The sequence below is a fragment of the Zophobas morio genome, unplaced genomic scaffold (genome assembly GCF_036711695.1).
Source record: "Zophobas morio isolate AGI-343-1 ecotype UQ-CSIRO unplaced genomic scaffold, CSIRO_AGI_Zmor_V1 ptg000022l, whole genome shotgun sequence".
Classification (NCBI taxonomy): Eukaryota; Metazoa; Arthropoda; class Insecta; order Coleoptera; family Tenebrionidae; genus Zophobas; species Zophobas morio.
Genome location: NW_026972127.1, coordinates 7,204,028 through 7,222,090, shown reverse-complemented (window position 1 = coordinate 7,222,090; position 18,063 = coordinate 7,204,028). Strand labels below are relative to the sequence as shown.

The window sequence follows — 18,063 nt, the reverse complement described above, 5'->3', positions numbered from 1 at the left end:
GGTAATCGAGTACACAGAACGTCGAGATAAGGAGTTTTAATGACCGCGCTTCAGTTAGGTATGTACGATTTGGACAAATCAATATTTAACAAAGATAGTTCAAAGTTAAGTACAAAGACGTAGAGACGCAGACGGTGATCGTTGTCCACGATGGACAGAGGCGTTCGTCTGAAAATTCGCAACCCCAAGAGCGACGCCAGTTTGCTATCGAAACTATTTTTCGCGTGAGTACACTTGTTTTGCAAAACTGTTCTTCCAAAGTGGGTTTTCAGATGGATAATTAAAATGTATCGCAAAATTTTGAAAAACAATTTGGAAGTGCCTGACTTATACAAAACGTTCGATTCGGACTGTTCGCAACAACTGGCGGATAAGCTTGAACAAAATTGGACGAAAGAAGTCACAAGGGCTAAAATGAAGAACAAGCAACCGAAACTGGTCAGAGCTATTGTGGCAACGTTCTTTTGGGACTATATGGTTTATGGGGGCGTCCTCTTCGTTCAGCATGTCATACTCAGGTACAACCTTTTATTGTATTAATGACTCTATTTTCTTTAAGGCGATTTATGCCAAATCAGCAGCGGCTGTTTCAAATAAGGAGAAAAAGTTAATAAAATACATTCGCAGATCTTTACAACCAGTGATATTAGCGTACTTAATAACACTTTTTGAGAAAAGTACGAATGAACGCAACGCCATGTACTTTGCCACCACAGCTTTGGTCGGCGTGACACTTTTAATCATATTCACGATGCACCACGCAGTTTTTGGTCAAGCCGCCATCGGAATGAGGGTACGAGTGGCGATTTCTGCCGTCATTTACCGCAAAGTGAGTATAGAGTAAGTACAGGCATTAATCGTGTCTTCACTTTCTCTTTTCATAGACGCTGAAATTAACCAGACAATCCTTAAACCACACTTCTACTGGACAAATAATAAATTTACTGTCCAACGACGTCACCCGTTTCGACCTGGTGGTTCTAGCACTCCACTACTTGTGGATTCTACCTTTTCAAGTTTCTGTCATCACTTTGCTTTGTTGGATGCAAGTCGGTGCCTGCGCTTTCGTTGGTGTCGCCGCCATCGCACTCCTTTCCCTCCCTGTACAAGGATACTTGGGGAAACTCACATCAACCTTTCGTGTTAAAGTAGCCGAGAAGTGCGACCATAGAGTGACACTAATGAGTGAAATCATCTCAGGAATACAAGTCATTAAAATGTACGCCTGGGAAAAAGCTTTCCAGAACCTCGTCAACGTAGCAAGATCCCACGAAATGGAAGCCCTCACGATTGCCTCATACTTGCGCGGGATTTATCTAAGCTTCATCGTATTCGTGGAACGAACTGCGCTCTTTCTAACTCTAACAATGTACGTCTTCACCGGAAACGTGCTTCTAGCGGAACAAGTCTTCTCGATTTCCAATTTCTTCAACTTGCTTCAGTTAACAATGTCGGTCTTTTTTCCGCTATCTATAAGCTTCGGGGCCGAAACTCTGGTGGCTATTCAAAGAATTGAGCAATTCTTGATGACGGAGGAGGTCGAGACGTCTACCATCAAACTCGATAGCAGCGTCGGGGTGTCTCTAACCGACGTACACTCCTCGGTTCTTAACAACATCACGTGTCACATCAAAAAAGGCTCTTTATGTGCAGTAGTTGGACCTGTAGGTGGCGGTAAAACTTCTTTACTACATCTGCTTCTAAACGAGCTTAAATCTCTACACGGGTGTGTCAAGATTCAAGGTGCTGTATCTTTTGCGCCGCAAGAACCGTGGCTGTTTGCATCCACCATCCGTGAGAACATACTCTTCGGGAACAAATACGATAGGAAATTGTATCAAAAGGTTGTAAAAGTTTGCGCTTTGCGAAGGGACTTTCGTCAGTTTCCGCTAGCAGATAAGACGCTGGTGGGTGAAAGAGGGGCCTCGTTGAGTGGCGGACAAAGGGCTCGGATTAACTTAGCACGAGCTGTGTACAGGGACGCAGAGGTGTACCTTTTGGACGATCCCTTATCGGCTGTCGATAGTCACGTGAGTAAACACTTGTTCGAGGAATGCTTAGTCAAGTACTTGCACGGGAAGACGAGGATTTTGGTAACTCATCAAAGGCAGTACTTGAAGAAAGCCGACGTCATCGTCTTGATTAACAAGGGGAAGGTGGAGGTGAAAGGGTCGTACAGAGAGCTGGCGAAGAGCGATTTATATTTTACGAGGGAAAGTTTCGAGGATGATGAGAAAGTGGACGACGTAGAAGAAGTGGTTATGTTGAGTGATGTAAGTAGTAAGAGCAAAACGGTACATATACAAAAATAGTTTTTTTTGTAGAATTCTTTTCAAGATTCGAGTCAGATTAAGAGTGACTTCGGTGACGAGGAAGAGAATGGGATGACCGAGGGGACTTTATCCTTACGCCAATACATAACGGCCTCTAGGAGTCTTTGCTTAACTCTTTTAGTGATCGTGACGTTGCTTCTGTGTCAAATTTTTTGTAGCGCCACTGACTATTGGGTGACTTTTTGGACGCAACAGGAGACTCTAAGAAGTCAGAATTTTTCAAGGAATAAAACTGGGTCCAGTGAAAGGACAAACGTTAGTAGAAAAATTCCTTTAGACGGAATAACCATTGACAAATTTACGGCCGTTTATATTTACTCGGGATTAATTCTCTTCACCATCATCATCACATTTGTGCGTTCGTCTCTCTTCTTTAAACTGACCATGATCATATCGAAAAACTTACACACCCAAATGGTCAACAATCTTTTAACGGCCCACATGAGTTTCTTTACCACTAATCCAGCAGGCAGAATTCTAAACCGATTTTCTAAAGACATGGGAGCGGTCGATGAAATATTGCCACGAACGCTACTAGAAGCCATTCAGGTAAGTTTAATCAAACTCGATTAGATGTGTCAGCGTCGACTTTTCAGATTATATTGGTCATGTGTGGAATCTTGGTTATGGTAATTGTCTCGAATTATTACATGATTCCTGTAATAATCATCTTGGGTTTTACGTTCATGAAAATTCGGTCATGGTTTGTTACGGTGACTAAGCGCATCAAGCACTTGGAAGGAATAAGTACGCGGCAGATAATAAAAGAGGGCTTTAAGTGATGTTTCATTTGCAGCCAAATCACCGGTTTTTTCGCATCTCAATTCATCTATGCAAGGAATCGTGACAATTAGGGCTTTCAATGCACAAGACAAGTTACGAAAGGAGTTCGATCACTATCAGGTGATTGTTGCTGATGCTTGATTTTTTTTTAAATTTAGATTGCAGGATGTGCACACGTCTGCTTGGTTTTTGCTGATAACCACAACCTCGTCGTTTGGATTATGGTTGGATTTGGTGTGTCTTGTGTTTATTGCTTGCACTTCCTTTAGCTTTATTATCCTCAATCACTGTAGGCTTTTCAAAATTAAAATTTTAGAATTCCTGTTTTTGTTTTTTTTTTAGATGGTCAGATTAGTGGCAGTTTGGTGGGTTTGGCCATTTCACAATCCTTGGTTCTCACTGGGATGCTACAATACGGTGTACGACAAAGCGCAGAAGTTGTCAATCAGTTAACCTCCGTCGAACGAATTCTTCAGTACAACGAAATCGAGAAAGAGGGACCACTATTAACCCCTCCAGGTTTGTATTTTTCCGCTCCCGAGTCCTTACAGTCTTCGTCTCATTATTACCATTTCTAGAAAATGCTCCACCTTCAAACTGGCCCGCGCATGGCTTCATCCTCGTCGATCGCCTATCCCTTCAATACTCACCCACAAAACCGCCCGTTCTCAAAAACCTGAACATCGAAATCCAGGCCGGCGAAAAAATCGGGATCGTGGGAAGAACGGGAGCCGGGAAATCGTCTCTAATAGCCGCCCTGTTCCGACTAACGGAACCCTCTGGTACCATTTACATAGACGGCGTTAACACTCAGACGCTAGGTGTGCGCGATCTGCGTCGGTGCTTGTCCATCATCCCTCAAGAGCCAATTCTGTTTTCGTCAACCGTGCGTCAAAATATCGACCCCTTCGGAGAATACAGCGACAGACAAATATGGAACGTGCTCGAGGAAGTGGAGTTGAAAAATATCGTGTCTTGTTTGGACGCACCTGTCGCTCGCAACGGGTCGAACTTCAGCGTGGGCCAAAGGCAGTTGGTGTGTCTGGCGAGGGCCATGCTCAGGAACAACAAAATACTGGTAATGGACGAGGCAACGGCCAACACCGACGATAAGTGAGTTTTGACAGACGCCATTAATTTGAAAATTAATTGACGATTCTAGGACTGACGCTCTCATACAGAGGATGATCCGCAAAAAATTCGATTCGTGCACAGTTCTAACCGTGGCTCACAGATTACACACCGTCATCGACTCCGACAGGGTAATGGTGATGGAAAACGGCGAAATCGTTGAATACGATCACCCGTACTTGTTGCTGCAGAAGCCCGAAAGTACCTTTTACAAGATGGTTTTAGAAACCGGGCTGGAAACCAGCACTTGGTTGGAGGAACTCGCGCTGGAAGCCTTCCTCGAAAGGCGAACGCACTAAACTTCTCATACTCATCTAACTATTTAAGGCAGTAAAAAACATCTCTATTAAATCCGTTATTTAAATAATAAAAAATTAAAATAATTGCACTACATCTACTCTTACACTAAATGAGATAAATCGTCAATACTCGTGGGCGGTTGCATTTGCTCGGGTTTTTTCGTGGGAGCTTGTTGGTATCTACTTTTCGAGACGACGGAAATGGGAGATTGGCCCGCCTGTGCGGCGTGCGTGATTCCCAGTTTCTGGGTGGTTACCATTTTCTGTTGGTTCAGCGTGTTCGTATTTGACACGAACTTGACAACGGTGTTTTGTTGAGGTTGCGGTGACGGCTGACATCCGGGCGTTGGTGGCCGTTGCGTCACAAAGAGAATTTTTTGGTTGTTAATTTGGTTGGTTACTCTCCCGGTCTGGTTCATCATGATGGTTCGCTGGGGACCGGCGGTGTTCTGCACGAGTTGCGGGTGCTAAATTAACATCAACGACATTTTTCTCCATTAGTAACGGCGAAAACGTTCCATATTTTCATAAATTAAGTTTATCGATCAATTTTCGTCAAAGTTTGTGTCGTAAAATTTTATAGCGCACTCGAAGCGGGTTACGTTGTTTGCGGTTTGGCGAAAATTAATGTCAAATTAATGTAAGATTGTAGCGCGATCAGTACCCCTAGCGCCCTCTGTCACGCCCACGCACCACCACTACCCTGCCGCAGCACCCCGGTACTCGCTCGCTCCCTTACCAGAGGGCGGTGCGCCCTTTCACTCCCACGCGACGCATTTCTAGCCGCCTTTACATAGGACCCGAGCGGCCAGATTCGGCAAGTTTTTCCATCTGCGAACTTCACAGCTCATTTGCGTATCACCTTGCGTCCGAGGGGTCTTGGAGGTCCAAATCGAGTAGTAAGTCGGCTTGAGTATCAGCGGCGTATCCGAGGGGTCCCGCAGGTCCGGCCGTGGAAAAACGCTCCGGGTGTTCGCGAGTGTACGAGTTATCAGGACTGTTCGTCCGCGGAGTGACCATTTTTAAGGACTCGTGTAACCAGTCTATGTCTATGCAGTGTATATACTATGTTTTGTTGAATAAAGTTTTTACGGAATAAACCACGTGTTATAAAAAGTGGCGCCCAACTTAGTGGCACGAAGAAGGCGTCTGTTATAAAAAGTGACGCCCAACGAAGCGGCCCGAAACCGACCACAATTTCGCGAAAAACGAAGATTCCGACGCGAAGAAGTCCGCGAACCAACATCGGGATGACGATTCAAATGTCCGCAGAACAATTCAACGAACTGATAAACGGCATCAGGGATGTCGCGAGGCCCCGAGAAGCCGATCTGCACCCATCTTCAGGGACGAGACACTTCAGCCATTGCCCGGCCCGGTTCAACGGCTCCCGCAACGCCTCGAGTGTAGAGGAATTTATTACAACCGCGAGCCTGTACAAGAGGTTGGAGAAAATTAGTGACGAAGACGCCCTAGAAACTCTACCGATCCTGCTACGCGAGGAAGCGCTGACGTGGTGGAACGGAGTAAGGAATTCCGTCAACACATGGCCAGCCGCAGTCCAACTAATCAGGGACGCCTTCGCCCCGAGAGCCCCGAACCACCGCCTGTTCAAGGAGATATTCAACGAACCTCAGGGGGACGAGGTCTCCACCGACGCGTACATCACGCGCCAACGCGAACGGCTGTCGCGGATGTCCCGGCAGCTGGACGAACAGTGGCAGATGGATATCCTCTACGGACTGCTGCGACGTAGACTTAGAGACCGCATCGCCCGTACGGAAGTGGACACCTTCGCAGATCTCCTCCACAAGGCCCGCGCCGTCGAAGAGAGCGAGCGAGAAGGGAAAAACTCGCACGCGAAACCAAATGGTAAGGGCCCCAAAGCAGACGAAAACCGAAGTCGCGGCCCCAGACTCCGCTGTGACGTCTGCAGAGCTTTTGGCCACGACACAACCGCTTGCCGCCGGAGACCACGAGGACCTGCCCCAGCTCCCGGACCGGCAACCCGGACGCCCGCTGAGCCAGTGCGTTGTTACGATTGCAACGCCCCGGGGGTGTTTAGAAGAAATTGCCCCACCTGTAACACGACCGACGCCAGCCAACCCGCACGCAACATGGCATTCTGTGCGCTGAGGTCCGGCACGATCCAACCACGGTCCCGCCCGGCAATCCACATAAAAATCGCCGGAGAAGAAGGCACCGGCTACCTCGATACGGCCGCGTGCAATAGCGTGGCCAGCGCTACATTGTACCGCCACCTGATAAAAACGGGACACAAAGCAAGGACGGAAAACGTGATCGCCACCCTTGCAGACGGCACGAGCAAGCACCTGCAGGTGCCGGCCGTCACGACCAAGGTAGGCGTACAAGGACGACACGTAGAAACCACCTTCATCGTGTTGTCCGACTCTTGCAACACCCGCACCCTGCTGGGCGCGGACTTCATAGAGGACGCGAGAATCATCCCCGACTTGGCGAGACGACGGTTCTATTTTGGCGGCGACATCACGCGGACCTACCCGTTCGTCGACGTCGACGGAGCCGAGGCGCCCGCCAGAAAAGGAGTTCCCACGACCATAAAAGAAGTTCGAATCACACAATCGGAACCCATGGAAGCGGGAGACATCGAAGAAGGCTACGGGCCCCCGCCACCAGCACCGCCGAAACGCGATACCTCCAAGGGACTGGTAACCCCCCACGGCATATGGACCACGTATCAGGCTCCGTACGCGACGGAACACATGTGGGAAGACGCGGAGACCGCGATGACGACGGGCGAAATGGACGAATACGAAATGGGCCTCTTCCCCGACGGGCCCCGGCGACTGTTCATAACATCTCTGCACCTGCAAGCCAACGAAGGCACCGGGTTCACCGAACCGACCCGCGCGAAGTTTGACGACTTGGTGGATGACTTCGCCGACGCTTTTGAGGCGCACGGCCCGCCTACCCCATACGCCGAGCATCGCATCGACACAGGCGACCACGCCCCGATCGCGGTGCCTCCTTATCAGCTGAACGCCACGAAAAAGCAATTGCTCAAGGAGGAAGTGGAGAAGATGATCCAGGCTCAAGTAATAGAGGAATGCGATAGCCCTTGGGCAGCCCCCATCGTCCTCATCCCTAAGAAAGACGGCTCCGTGCGACCGTGCGTCGACTATCGGAAGCTGAACGCCGTCACTCGCCCAGACGCCTACCCACTGCCGAGGCTAGACGATCTCCTGCACTCCGTCGGCCCCATTGGTTGCATGAGCACCCTTGACCTCCAGGCCGGATACTGGCAGATCCAAATGCGACCAGAGGACCGGGACAAGACAGCTTTTATCTGCCCCTTCGGGTTGTTTCGCTTCCGGCGACTGCCCTTCGGCTTACGGAACGCTCCAGCGTCGTTCCAGCGCCTCATGGACCGGTTCAAGTCTGGGTTACCTAACCTTACGCTGTTGGCCTACTTGGACGACCTAATCGTCATCTCCGCTGACGAAGAAAGCCACCTGGAGCACCTGAGGGAGGTCTTCGAAAGGCTCCGCACGTTCAAACTCCGGGTCAACCGAGAGAAATGCCAATTTGGATGTCACGAGGTACGATATCTAGGGCACGTCTTGTCTCCCGCCGGAATCGCAGCGGACCCCAATAAGGTACACGCAGTTACGCAGATGTCGGCGCCCCGAAACGTCAAACAACTGCAATCCTTCATCCAAACGTGTTCATGGTTCAGGCGATTCATCACCGCCTTCGCCACGGTCGCTAAACCCCTCTGCTCCCTCCTAAAGAAAGATGCCACATGGCAATGGAACTCCGCCCACCAAGAAGCGTTCGAGGAACTGAAGCAGCGATTGGCCGACGCCCCCATCCTGCGACAAGCCAACCCCGAAGAACCGTTTGTCTTGCGCACGGACGCAAGCGCTTACGCCCTAGGAGCGGCTCTACTCCAGGGGGAGGGCCCGGAGGAGCGCCCGATCGAGTACGCAAGCCGCCTGCTCACGAACCACGAGCAGAATTACACCACCACGGAGCGCGAAGCCCTCGCCATTGTCTGGGCCGTGCGAAGATTCCGTGGGTATCTAGAAGAATCCTCAACCGTGGTCATCACCGACCATCAGCCCCTCCGATGGCTGATGACATTAAAGACACCGACCGGACGTCTAGCGAGGTGGGCACTGCAGCTGCAGCCGTACCACCTGACCATCGAATATACGCCCGGTAAGGCCAACGTAGTAGCAGACATGTTGTCACGACCCCACCTACCCGAGGTGGCCATCGACTCCGTAGAAGTGGACCTCCCCACACGTAAAGCCAACGAACTACGAAGCGAGCAGCGCAAGGACGAAGAAATTAGGAAGATTATGGACGACCTGGTCCACGCCCAAGCCGAGATTTCCCAGCAGTGGACCTCTCGCGGCTACCTACTCAACCAAGGGGTTCTTTACCGATACTCTCAAGATGGAGAGAGTGAGGAGGCTCAGCTAGTAGTCCCCAAACACGAACGACCCCGAGTACTGGCCGAGTACCACGACTCACCCACCGCCGGCCACTATGGCGTCGAAAGAACATACTATCGGATCAAGCGAAGATACTATTGGACGGGTATGCGACGACGAGGCCGCCCCAGAAAGATCCAGCAGGACCAATAGGCGGGGACGCACCCTATGGTCCTGAGGGGGAGACTGTAGCGCGATCAGTACCCCTAGCGCCCTCTGTCACGCCCACGCACCACCACTACCCTGCCGCAGCACCCCGGTACTCGCTCGCTCCCTTACCAGAGGGCGGTGCGCCCTTTCACTCCCACGCGACGCATTTCTAGCCGCCTTTACATAGGACCCGAGCGGCCAGATTCGGCAAGTTTTTCCATCTGCGAACTTCACAGCTCATTTGCGTATCACCTTGCGTCCGAGGGGTCTTGGAGGTCCAAATCGAGTAGTAAGTCGGCTTGAGTATCAGCGGCGTATCCGAGGGGTCCCGCAGGTCCGGCCGTGGAAAAACGCTCCGGGTGTTCGCGAGTGTACGAGTTATCAGGACTGTTCGTCCGCGGAGTGACCATTTTTAAGGACTCGTGTAACCAGTCTATGTCTATGCAGTGTATATACTATGTTTTGTTGAATAAAGTTTTTACGGAATAAACCACGTGTTATAAGATCATGTAACTCAAACGCTTCTATTTATGAAGCTGCGATAAAATTGTCTAGTGTTACAATTAATTTGTAGTTTCTGAGGTTGTCAGTAATACAAAGAGCTAGTTTTATTGTTACACTTACCTGTTGTAGTATTTGAGACGGCTGACCGACAGTCCTCGTAATAGTGGCACTAACGTTAGTTAAAGAAGTTGAAATATTACAAGCCGCCGTCGTCGACGGCGTCGGCTGCGTACGCGCTTTTAAAACAGCAGCATGTAATGCAGGTCCTAAATATCCATACTCTTGTTTATATTCTTCAACATAGTCTGGCGAGTTCTTGATATTTTTTAAAACCGGCGCCACTACTTTAATCAATAACTGTTTAATGTGTTCCGATGCAATTTTTTCAATGTTTGAAGTAATAGAACCTTGAAGGTGTGTCTCAATTCTAGCGCCTATCAACTTCAATTTCGGTAAAACAAAAATCCTGATAACTTCCGCTCCCAACTCTGATAAACCTTCCAGAGCACCGTAAAGTGAAGAGAGAGGAACTTTATCGCCTTGATTTAGTGCATTTGTAAACATTCTGGTGATCCTAGTCTGAATGTTGTTGTGCTGGTGTTGAAATTTTTGCAGATTTGTGACATGAGCCGTGACGCGAAATCGCGAAGCGCCCAGTGATTATCGAGTTCTGGACGCATACACAGTTGTTTGGAAACGATGCAAGTGGTTACTGATAGAATCAGTTCATGTAACTGCAGTAAAAATGAATTAGCAAATAAGTACTAAAACAAAAGTAAAATATACATATTTTTCGAGATACAGCGACTGATTATCCAACAAGGCTTTCACCATCCGCATTAAATAAATGAGAAGGGCCAGATTATTCTGAACGACATTGACTCTAACCCCTTCGATAATGAAAGTACACATTCTTGGCAGCATTTCATGTAAGCCTGGATCCGAAGCCAAACTCTGTAGTGCCTCCTACAAAACACCGTTAGCCAACACAGTCCCTAAAAACGTTTTTCGCCTTACAGCTCTCCTCGCTTCATCAGAACCAACACAAGCTTCAGTGATTTCTTTATAATACAATTGTTGTTCCACAGACAATTCGTGTGTCGCTAACTGCTTGATCTGCACCGTTTCCACATTCCTCAAAGAATACCCTCACTTTCAATTTGTTTTTACCTCGAGGAGACAAAATCGTTGGTACCGCAGATTGATGCAGCCTTTGTGTACCTTGCACATAATCTTCAGCCCGAAAATGTTGGTAGCAAATGTACCCTCTCCGATAAATTTGGTCATTTGTTAAACCCTCGAATTTTGGGTTATTGGAGGCTTTAACCCATGCCATAAACCTATCTAGACCCCGTTTCGGATGTGGAAACCTAAATATAGGGGCCATCCTGTTCCCACATTTATAAATTGCACAAGTTTTGTGCGTTTTTTGTGCTTCCATTCTTTTTTCTACAAAAATTTGTTATAATAATGCTATAAACAATGAACATAAAGTGAAAACATTTGTATACTTACATTTTTTTGTACACTACACAACGCAACAGCTACAAAATGCACTTAGCAACACGATAAAAATAAAACTAGCATATAAAAATTCACAAACAATGTTTTCCCCTTCACTTTATAAAAAAATTCACCAGCAGAATTCACTTTCAAATTTTGCGCCGCTTTTAGTTCCTAAGCCTGGTGCTAGAGGCGCTCTTAGTGAACAAAACGCAAGTATTAGAGACCGTGTTCTAAGGGAGGGTATTCTATGAATAAAACTGTGGTGTTTCTTTGGTGGTGTGGGGGTGTTAGGGGAAAGTAGTGTCGTGTGCAGGGATGTGAATTCTAAAATTTTGAAAATCCGCGCGAAGCAGCGTTTACAGGTTTCTTTTCATGCGACCCCTGGTGAGTGGGTAAAAAAATACGTAATGAAAGGTACAAGCGCAGCCTATACCACATTAGCTTCTATTGTAGTGTTTTCTATGCGGAGTACGAAGTTGACAGAACAATCAGATACAGACCACAGCATAGATATCAATCAGTAGAGACGGCTCGCCGTTTTTCGTGACCCGTTTTCGTGGGTGGTCGTTCGCATTATGACCGACTGAGGGCGCCCAACTGACGTCTAAAATATTTGAAATTTGGCAGTTTTTTTACAATATTTTTGCCAGTTTTGCTAGTTTAAGACTGATTTTCCGGTAGAATTGTACAAATAGTATAAAAATGAAATTTTCACAATAAAAGGTAAAATCTTTGTCCGATGAATTTTCATACCGGATCCCTGTTGTGCGCCTTATTCTCTCCCTCGTGTTTGGAATTCTTGGAAAAGATAGTAAACATAACACATTTTTTGTTTAAAAAGTCGTCGCAAACGAACAACAACGGTGGTTATGAATAAAATAAAAACTGTAACAAATCATCGTGTTTATAAATTAAATATGGACTTTTCTTTTTTCTTATTGCGATTCACGATTATACGATTTGAGCAAACTAGACAGTTTGCAATAAATTGCGTACACGAATCAATTTTTGAAATTGTAAATGAAGTGATATTTTTAAATTGGGTGGCGACATCTAGGAATAGTTTAGGCAACGACCACCCATGACGGCTTAAAATTCGGGTCAGAAAGAACAAAGGCGCCGACACGAGCTGTCTCTACTGATTGTTATCTATGCTGTGATACAGACTCTATTATGTAGGCAACACATATTACATATGTTGAAAATGCTTCCTTAAACAACGATTCTCTAGTGTCTCTATATGGGGGCACAACATCCCTTCAAAACAAGAACATCTGTGGTGACCTAATTTTAGCCCAAATACTCCTAATAAGTCCCTAATGTAGATAATTTGAAACACACTTACTAAGATGTACCGACCTATCTATTCTATGACCATGCTATGGATCATGTTGCCAACGCACAACGTGACTTTGACGTTTCCTTAAATTCTCGCGTTTTGAATGGAAATTATTTTTCTTTTAATCAAAGAAGGATTCCGATGCTTTTAAAAAACTCTTTTTTCATGAATTAGGACTTATTTATTTTAAATATAACAAAAAAGAAAAATTTTGACGGCCAGCCAGTCATTTTGAGGTTAGTACAATGTGATCAATTTTATTTTCAAAATTAATAACTACGCAATGACAGGTGAGAACTAAAACACCATTCCTTGAAATGGCTCGAAGAAACAACGATCAAGCCTTTGAAGACCACTACGATCATCTTCATCGTGCAGCGGAAGAGGGAAATCTTGAGAAAGTTCAGGACCTTATTGAGCGACAGGGGGTAAATATTGATACAGTGTCTGCAGTGCTTGAGAAAACTGCTCTGTTCATATCGTCCGAAAATGGGTATCTGGACCTCGTTAAATATTTAGTAAATAAAGGGGCTGCTATAAATATCACAAATACAGATGGCCAGTCTCCTTTATGGGTTGCAGTATACAATGGTCATGTAGATGTGGTGCGGTATCTCGTTGAAAACAACGCAGACGTTACGACTACGTCACACGCTGGTCAGGATGTTGTAAGTGCAGCTTTAAGAGGAGGACATGAAGATACTTTTATGTATCTTGATCAGCTTGGCATTAATGTGGATAAAAGAGAGGAGGGAGGTAAATTATTGCAGAACGCTGTACATGGTGGCAATTTAAATTTGGTAAAGTATCTAGTAGACGGATACAATATTAATGTCAACGCTGGTACCGTAACTGGTACCCCTTTACATACAGCTGCAGAAAAGGGATATTTAGATATTGTGAGGTATCTAATTGAAAAGGGTGCCTTGGTTAATATGCCTGTACAACATAACGTTACTGCTTTGTATGCAGCATGTAAAGCAGGGCACTTAGATGTTGTTAAATGTCTTGTTGACCATGAAGCTGATATGCACATAGCTGCAAAAGAGGGGCAAATGAAAATCGGTAAATTCGTGCTAGGAAGGGAACATATTATGACATCTCTAGCTTTTGCAAAAGCACATAAAAAAACAGACTTAGTCCAGTTTTTGTCAAGCAAGATTGATTCTAATTCAGGTGGTGTTAAAAATGAAATAAGCGAGAAAATTCACCGTTTCTCAAGTAACCCAAGTCATTGGAACAGCAGACTTCTCGCAAAAGTAATCAGGAAAGGAAACATTGATGTGGTCAAAACTTTAATCGCGAGAGGAATTAATATAAACGATCGCATTTTAAACGGCAACACGTTACTTCTGGAAGCAGCAAAACACAGAAAATGTGAGCTTGTACGCTTCCTGGTCGACAATGGTGCCGATATTAACCAAACGACGCAAGGAAGCTATATGCCCTTGCATTTTGCGTGCTCAAAAGGGCATTTGAATGTCGTCAAATGCCTCGTTGAGAAAGGCGCAGATGTTAATTTTGTTTTTCCTCCAACTCAAAGATTTCCTTTAAATTATGCGGTACACAACAACAGAAATGAAATTGTCGAGTATCTTTTACGTCATAACGCCGATGTGAATCAGATAGTTCAAACCACTAGAAACACATGTTTGCATGTTGCAGTTACCAATAAAAATATTAAACTTGTAAAAATTTTGGTAGACTATGGCGCAAAAGTTAATATTCGTAATAGTGAGGGACTAACACCTCTAGAAATCGCCGAGATGGGCAGACAGGCCGATGTTGTAAAATTGTTGCAGAGTTTATCAGGGATTCGTAAGCGGAGTCATGATGACGACGTACTGGAGAGTACGAAAAGATTTAAAATTGAAGATGGTACTGCTGCTGATGTTGTTGTACAGTCTGCCGAAAATCTTTGTGAGGAAACTAAAACAGATTGTGACCTTATTCCTCAAACCATGAAGGACGTTTTGAATTCTACGTGTAACGAAAACCGAGTGAGTGTCATTCGGAATGAGATTAGATGTGGTAATATTAACATTGTAAAGTATTTGCTTTCAAAAGGAACTCACGTGGATGAACGGGTGTTAAATGGCAATACTTTGCTACTTGAAGGGGTAAGAAGTGGCCAGTTTGACATAGTCAAGCTATTAGTTGAAGAAGGAGCAGATTTAAATAAAATCGGTAGTGATATGCCCTTACATGTAGCGTGTGCAAAAGGATACTTGGAAATTGTAAAATTTCTCGTGGAACATGGCGCAGATGTAAATCTTAATTCGTCAACAACCAAACGTACCCCATTGCACAATGCCGCATTTTATAAGCAAATAGAAATCGCCCAGTATCTTCTGAATCATGGTGCCGATATTAATAAACCAACTGTACGAAGCAAGGACACGCCTTTACACGTAGCAGCCCAGAAAGGAAACGCAGAAATGGTTAAGTTTTTGGTTCTTAATAACGCAGACTATTGTGCTGTTAATAAGAAGGCATTAACACCACTAAAAGTTGCTGATCGCAACAATAAACCGTCAGTTGTGCGATTTTTAAAGAATTTGCCCAGATCTTTTAAGACACCAGATAGGTTTGTGAAAGACCAAGCTTCTATCATTGCGAGTCTTCTCAGAGGTGAAAACAATCCAGACACCAATGCTGCCTTAAAAAAAGAAATTTGGAAGGGCAATATCGCCCTAGTTAAAAATTTAGTTGCACGAGGTTTCGGCGTTAATACGCACATGCGCAATAGTCAGTCCATGTTATCAGAAGCGGCACGAAGTGGGCAGCTCGAAATTGCAAAGTTTTTAGTGGAAAAGGGGGCCAGTATTGATGCACAGTGCCGCGTGACTCCTTTATATGGAGCATGTAAAGAAGGCGATTTTGAGATGGTAAAATATCTCGTCGATAAAGGTGCTAATGTTAATTTCATGTCTGCGAGAAGTGAAGGCCCTCCACTGCTTTCAGCGGTCGTTGGCAATCATAAGTCATTAGTTGAGTACCTTATAAGTCACAATGCCGATGTGAATCAGCGACAAGTAGACGGGAATACCCCTCTACATCACGCGGCGCAGAAAGGGCTACTCGACATGATTAAAATTTTAGTAGAGAATGGTGGAGCAGTGGACGTTGTTAATAAAATGGGATTAACGCCGCTGCAGTTGGCTGAGAAAAATTACCAGTCTGATGTAACACTGATGCTCTTGAAGGGTCAAGATACGTCTCTACACAAAGCGATACAAGGTGGCCACTTAGAAACTGCGCGATTTTTAATAGGAACGGCAGCAGACGTCAATAATTTGAATGAATTCGGCGATACACCTCTGACTCTCGCCATACAAGAAGGATACACCGAGTGTGTCAACCTATTACTAAATCATAGCGCCGAGGTTAACACCAAAGGTGCTTATAACCCATTGTGGGAGGCCGTGAGACTCGGCGATCTTGACATAATCAAGAGTCTGGTGGCTAAAGGTGCCAACGTCAACGAGCGGCAAAATGGTGAAACCCTCCTTCATAAAACCGCTAGAAGCGGCCAATACGAAATCGTCGAGTTTTTAGTGACAAATCAAGCCGTCGTCAACGTCGTGAACCAAGAAGGCTTGACTCCTCTGTACTTCGCGTCCAAAGAAGGCCACTACAAGATCGTCAGTTTTCTCTTGAAAGTAGGAGCCGACGTTAACTTATCCGATCCCAACGCGTTTACACCTCTTCATGGAGCAGTCAGTGTCAACCATCTCAGAATAGTGCGGCTTTTACTCGAGAATAAAAGCAACGTGAACAAGCAATTTACACATGGTGATAGCGTGTTGCACTTGGTTGCAGAAACTGGTAACCATTTAATTTTCGAAACTCTAGTGAAAGCGGAAAATGTGAATGTCAATATTATTAACGCGAAAGGATTGACGCCTTTGTATGTCGCATCGAATCGAGGGCATCTGAAAATTGTTGAAATGCTAATAAGTAGTAACGCTGTTGTCAGTCTGGGGAAATGTATGACTTTTGCACCTTTACATGGCGCAGCAGCGGGTGGATTTGTGGAAGTGGTTAGGTTTCTTGTGGAGAAGGGAGCCAATGTACGGGAAGCTTCCGCCACTGGCGATACAGCTCTTCATAAGGCGGCCCAAGGTGGTCACTTAGATGTTGTGAAGTATCTTGTGCAGAAAAGAATTGATGTAATGGCTGTCAATCATGGTGGGAAGACCGCGATGGGTGTAGCCGCACAGGAGGGACACATGCAAGTTGTAAACTTCTTCATTATGTATAATAAAGCCGAAACTGTACTCGTGGAGTGATTGAAAGTTTTGTGATAAAATGTGACGATGTAGAAAAATGTTTTTTAATTTTGTTACAATATTATAAAAATGTATTTACGTTTGGTACTTGCTATGTGCATAAAACATATTTTTAATATTATGGTTATTATATTGTTTGGACACAGCTACTGGTAAGACATCTCTAGGGTATTAGGTACTTTTACCGCATTGGTACTCAGCTGGCGATAGAGCCGGAGCTGAAAACGCTGGCGGGGGATAATTGTATCCCGTCTACTATGAGGTACCTTTGGGAGCTCGGGAAAAAGGAAAATAGTTAACACGTAGTTGTCTGATGAGTACCGTGAGCCATGGAGCTTTTTTAACAGACCTGAGGCCAAGTGTACACGAAACAACTTTATAGTTTTTCACACTTTATAGGCCAACTATGTGCTTGACAGACATAATGTCTACCAAATGCCGAACTGAGGTTAAGATGCAATGCATTGTACGGTTTTATCAAACCCTTCCAACTTAAAACTGGTACATGTTTATCAATTATCACGTTATATCAAAGTTTCTGGATGTTTTTACCTAAGTATTACATTGTAACATACCTCTTAATTTCTCACTGGAGATTGATGATAGTTCATACAGGGTATTACACGAATGAGTACGAGTACGTTGTAACAATGGTACGAGCCTGACTGAATTGGAAATGCAACCCACAATACATCGTCCAAGCTTACATGGATATTTTTTTAAGTTTTATCAATTCTTTTTTCAAAAATAGACATAGTGGGCAATTTTGACTTTTGTTGACTAAAAACGTCAATTGATTTGAAATTTCAAAAAGATTTTTATTAACATCAAGAAATTGCAAAGAGCTGATCGTTGTCCGTAATCTGCGGGCTTTAATTCTTGCACTAAGTCAGGTCAGGTCAGGTAGGGATGAAATTTGTTGACTTTCAAGATACTGTTGACAGAGGCTACACTAACACACACTGTGGCTGATGCCACTGTTTTTTGAATCACGTGAGGGTCATTTTCTACCATTCCTAAGACAGCAAACCCATTTTCGGGGCCGGTAGCTGTTCTCGGCCTTAGTTTTTTAATTGGTTGTCAACTCTTCCGTAACGACATTTCCAGCTTTTTAAAGATTTTGTTGGTAGATGCTTTTGTCTGCAGATAAGGTTCCACATACATTCCAGCTGCCAAAGAAGTGTTCTTTTTACATTCCCCATAAATGATAGATCCGTTTTATCGTTATCTGAATACATTTCAAAT

At 45.2% G+C, this 18,063-nt stretch overlaps 3 protein-coding genes and 1 pseudogene across 3 annotated transcripts; 3 read left to right on the top strand and 1 right to left on the bottom strand.

Annotated features, from left to right (window-relative positions):
- The first annotated feature begins 19 nt into the window (after nt 1–19).
- LOC135133868 (ATP-binding cassette sub-family C member 4-like) lies at nt 20–4,597 on the top strand. The gene is made up of 11 exons (XM_064062397.1): nt 20–224; nt 273–518; nt 628–829; nt 885–2,273; nt 2,325–2,882; nt 2,930–3,080; nt 3,130–3,236; nt 3,282–3,405; nt 3,459–3,635; nt 3,695–4,229; nt 4,279–4,597. The coding sequence occupies exons 1-11, from the start codon at nt 151–153 to the stop codon at nt 4,544–4,546; spliced, it is 3,831 nt and encodes a 1,276-aa protein (XP_063918467.1). The 5' UTR covers nt 20–150; the 3' UTR covers nt 4,547–4,597.
- LOC135133570 (transcription initiation factor TFIID subunit 6-like) lies at nt 4,569–11,068 on the bottom strand (annotated as a pseudogene).
- Nucleotides 11,069–12,683: 1,615 nt separating this feature from the next.
- Nucleotides 12,684–14,201, top strand: LOC135133569 (putative ankyrin repeat protein RF_0381). Its single transcript, XM_064062021.1, has 3 exons — nt 12,684–12,762; nt 12,817–14,117; nt 14,192–14,201. The coding sequence occupies exons 2-3, from the start codon at nt 12,844–12,846 to the stop codon at nt 14,199–14,201; spliced, it is 1,284 nt and encodes a 427-aa protein (XP_063918091.1). The 5' UTR covers nt 12,684–12,762; nt 12,817–12,843.
- A 55-nt stretch (nt 14,202–14,256) lies between these two features.
- Nucleotides 14,257–16,818, top strand: LOC135133567 (ankyrin-3-like). The gene has a single exon (XM_064062020.1). It carries the CDS (start codon nt 14,293–14,295, stop codon nt 16,816–16,818), a length of 2,526 nt encoding a protein of 841 aa, XP_063918090.1. The 5' UTR covers nt 14,257–14,292.
- Nucleotides 16,819–18,063: the final 1,245 nt, after the last annotated feature.

Excerpts from the sequence above, each read along its gene's own strand:
- LOC135133868 (XM_064062397.1), top strand. The coding sequence starts at position 151 with ATGGACAGAGGCGTTCGTCTGAAAATTCGCAACCCCAAGAGCGACGCC. Across the intron at positions 2,274-2,324 it reads AAGTGGTTATGTTGAGTGAT|AATTCTTTTCAAGATTCGAG; the intron begins GTAAGTAGTAAG and ends TTTTTTTTGTAG. Across the intron at positions 3,237-3,281 it reads AGGAGTTCGATCACTATCAG|GATGTGCACACGTCTGCTTG; the intron begins GTGATTGTTGCT and ends TTTAGATTGCAG.
- LOC135133569 (XM_064062021.1), top strand. The coding sequence starts at position 12,844 with ATGGCTCGAAGAAACAACGATCAAGCCTTTGAAGACCACTACGATCAT.
- LOC135133567 (XM_064062020.1), top strand. The coding sequence starts at position 14,293 with ATGGGCAGACAGGCCGATGTTGTAAAATTGTTGCAGAGTTTATCAGGG.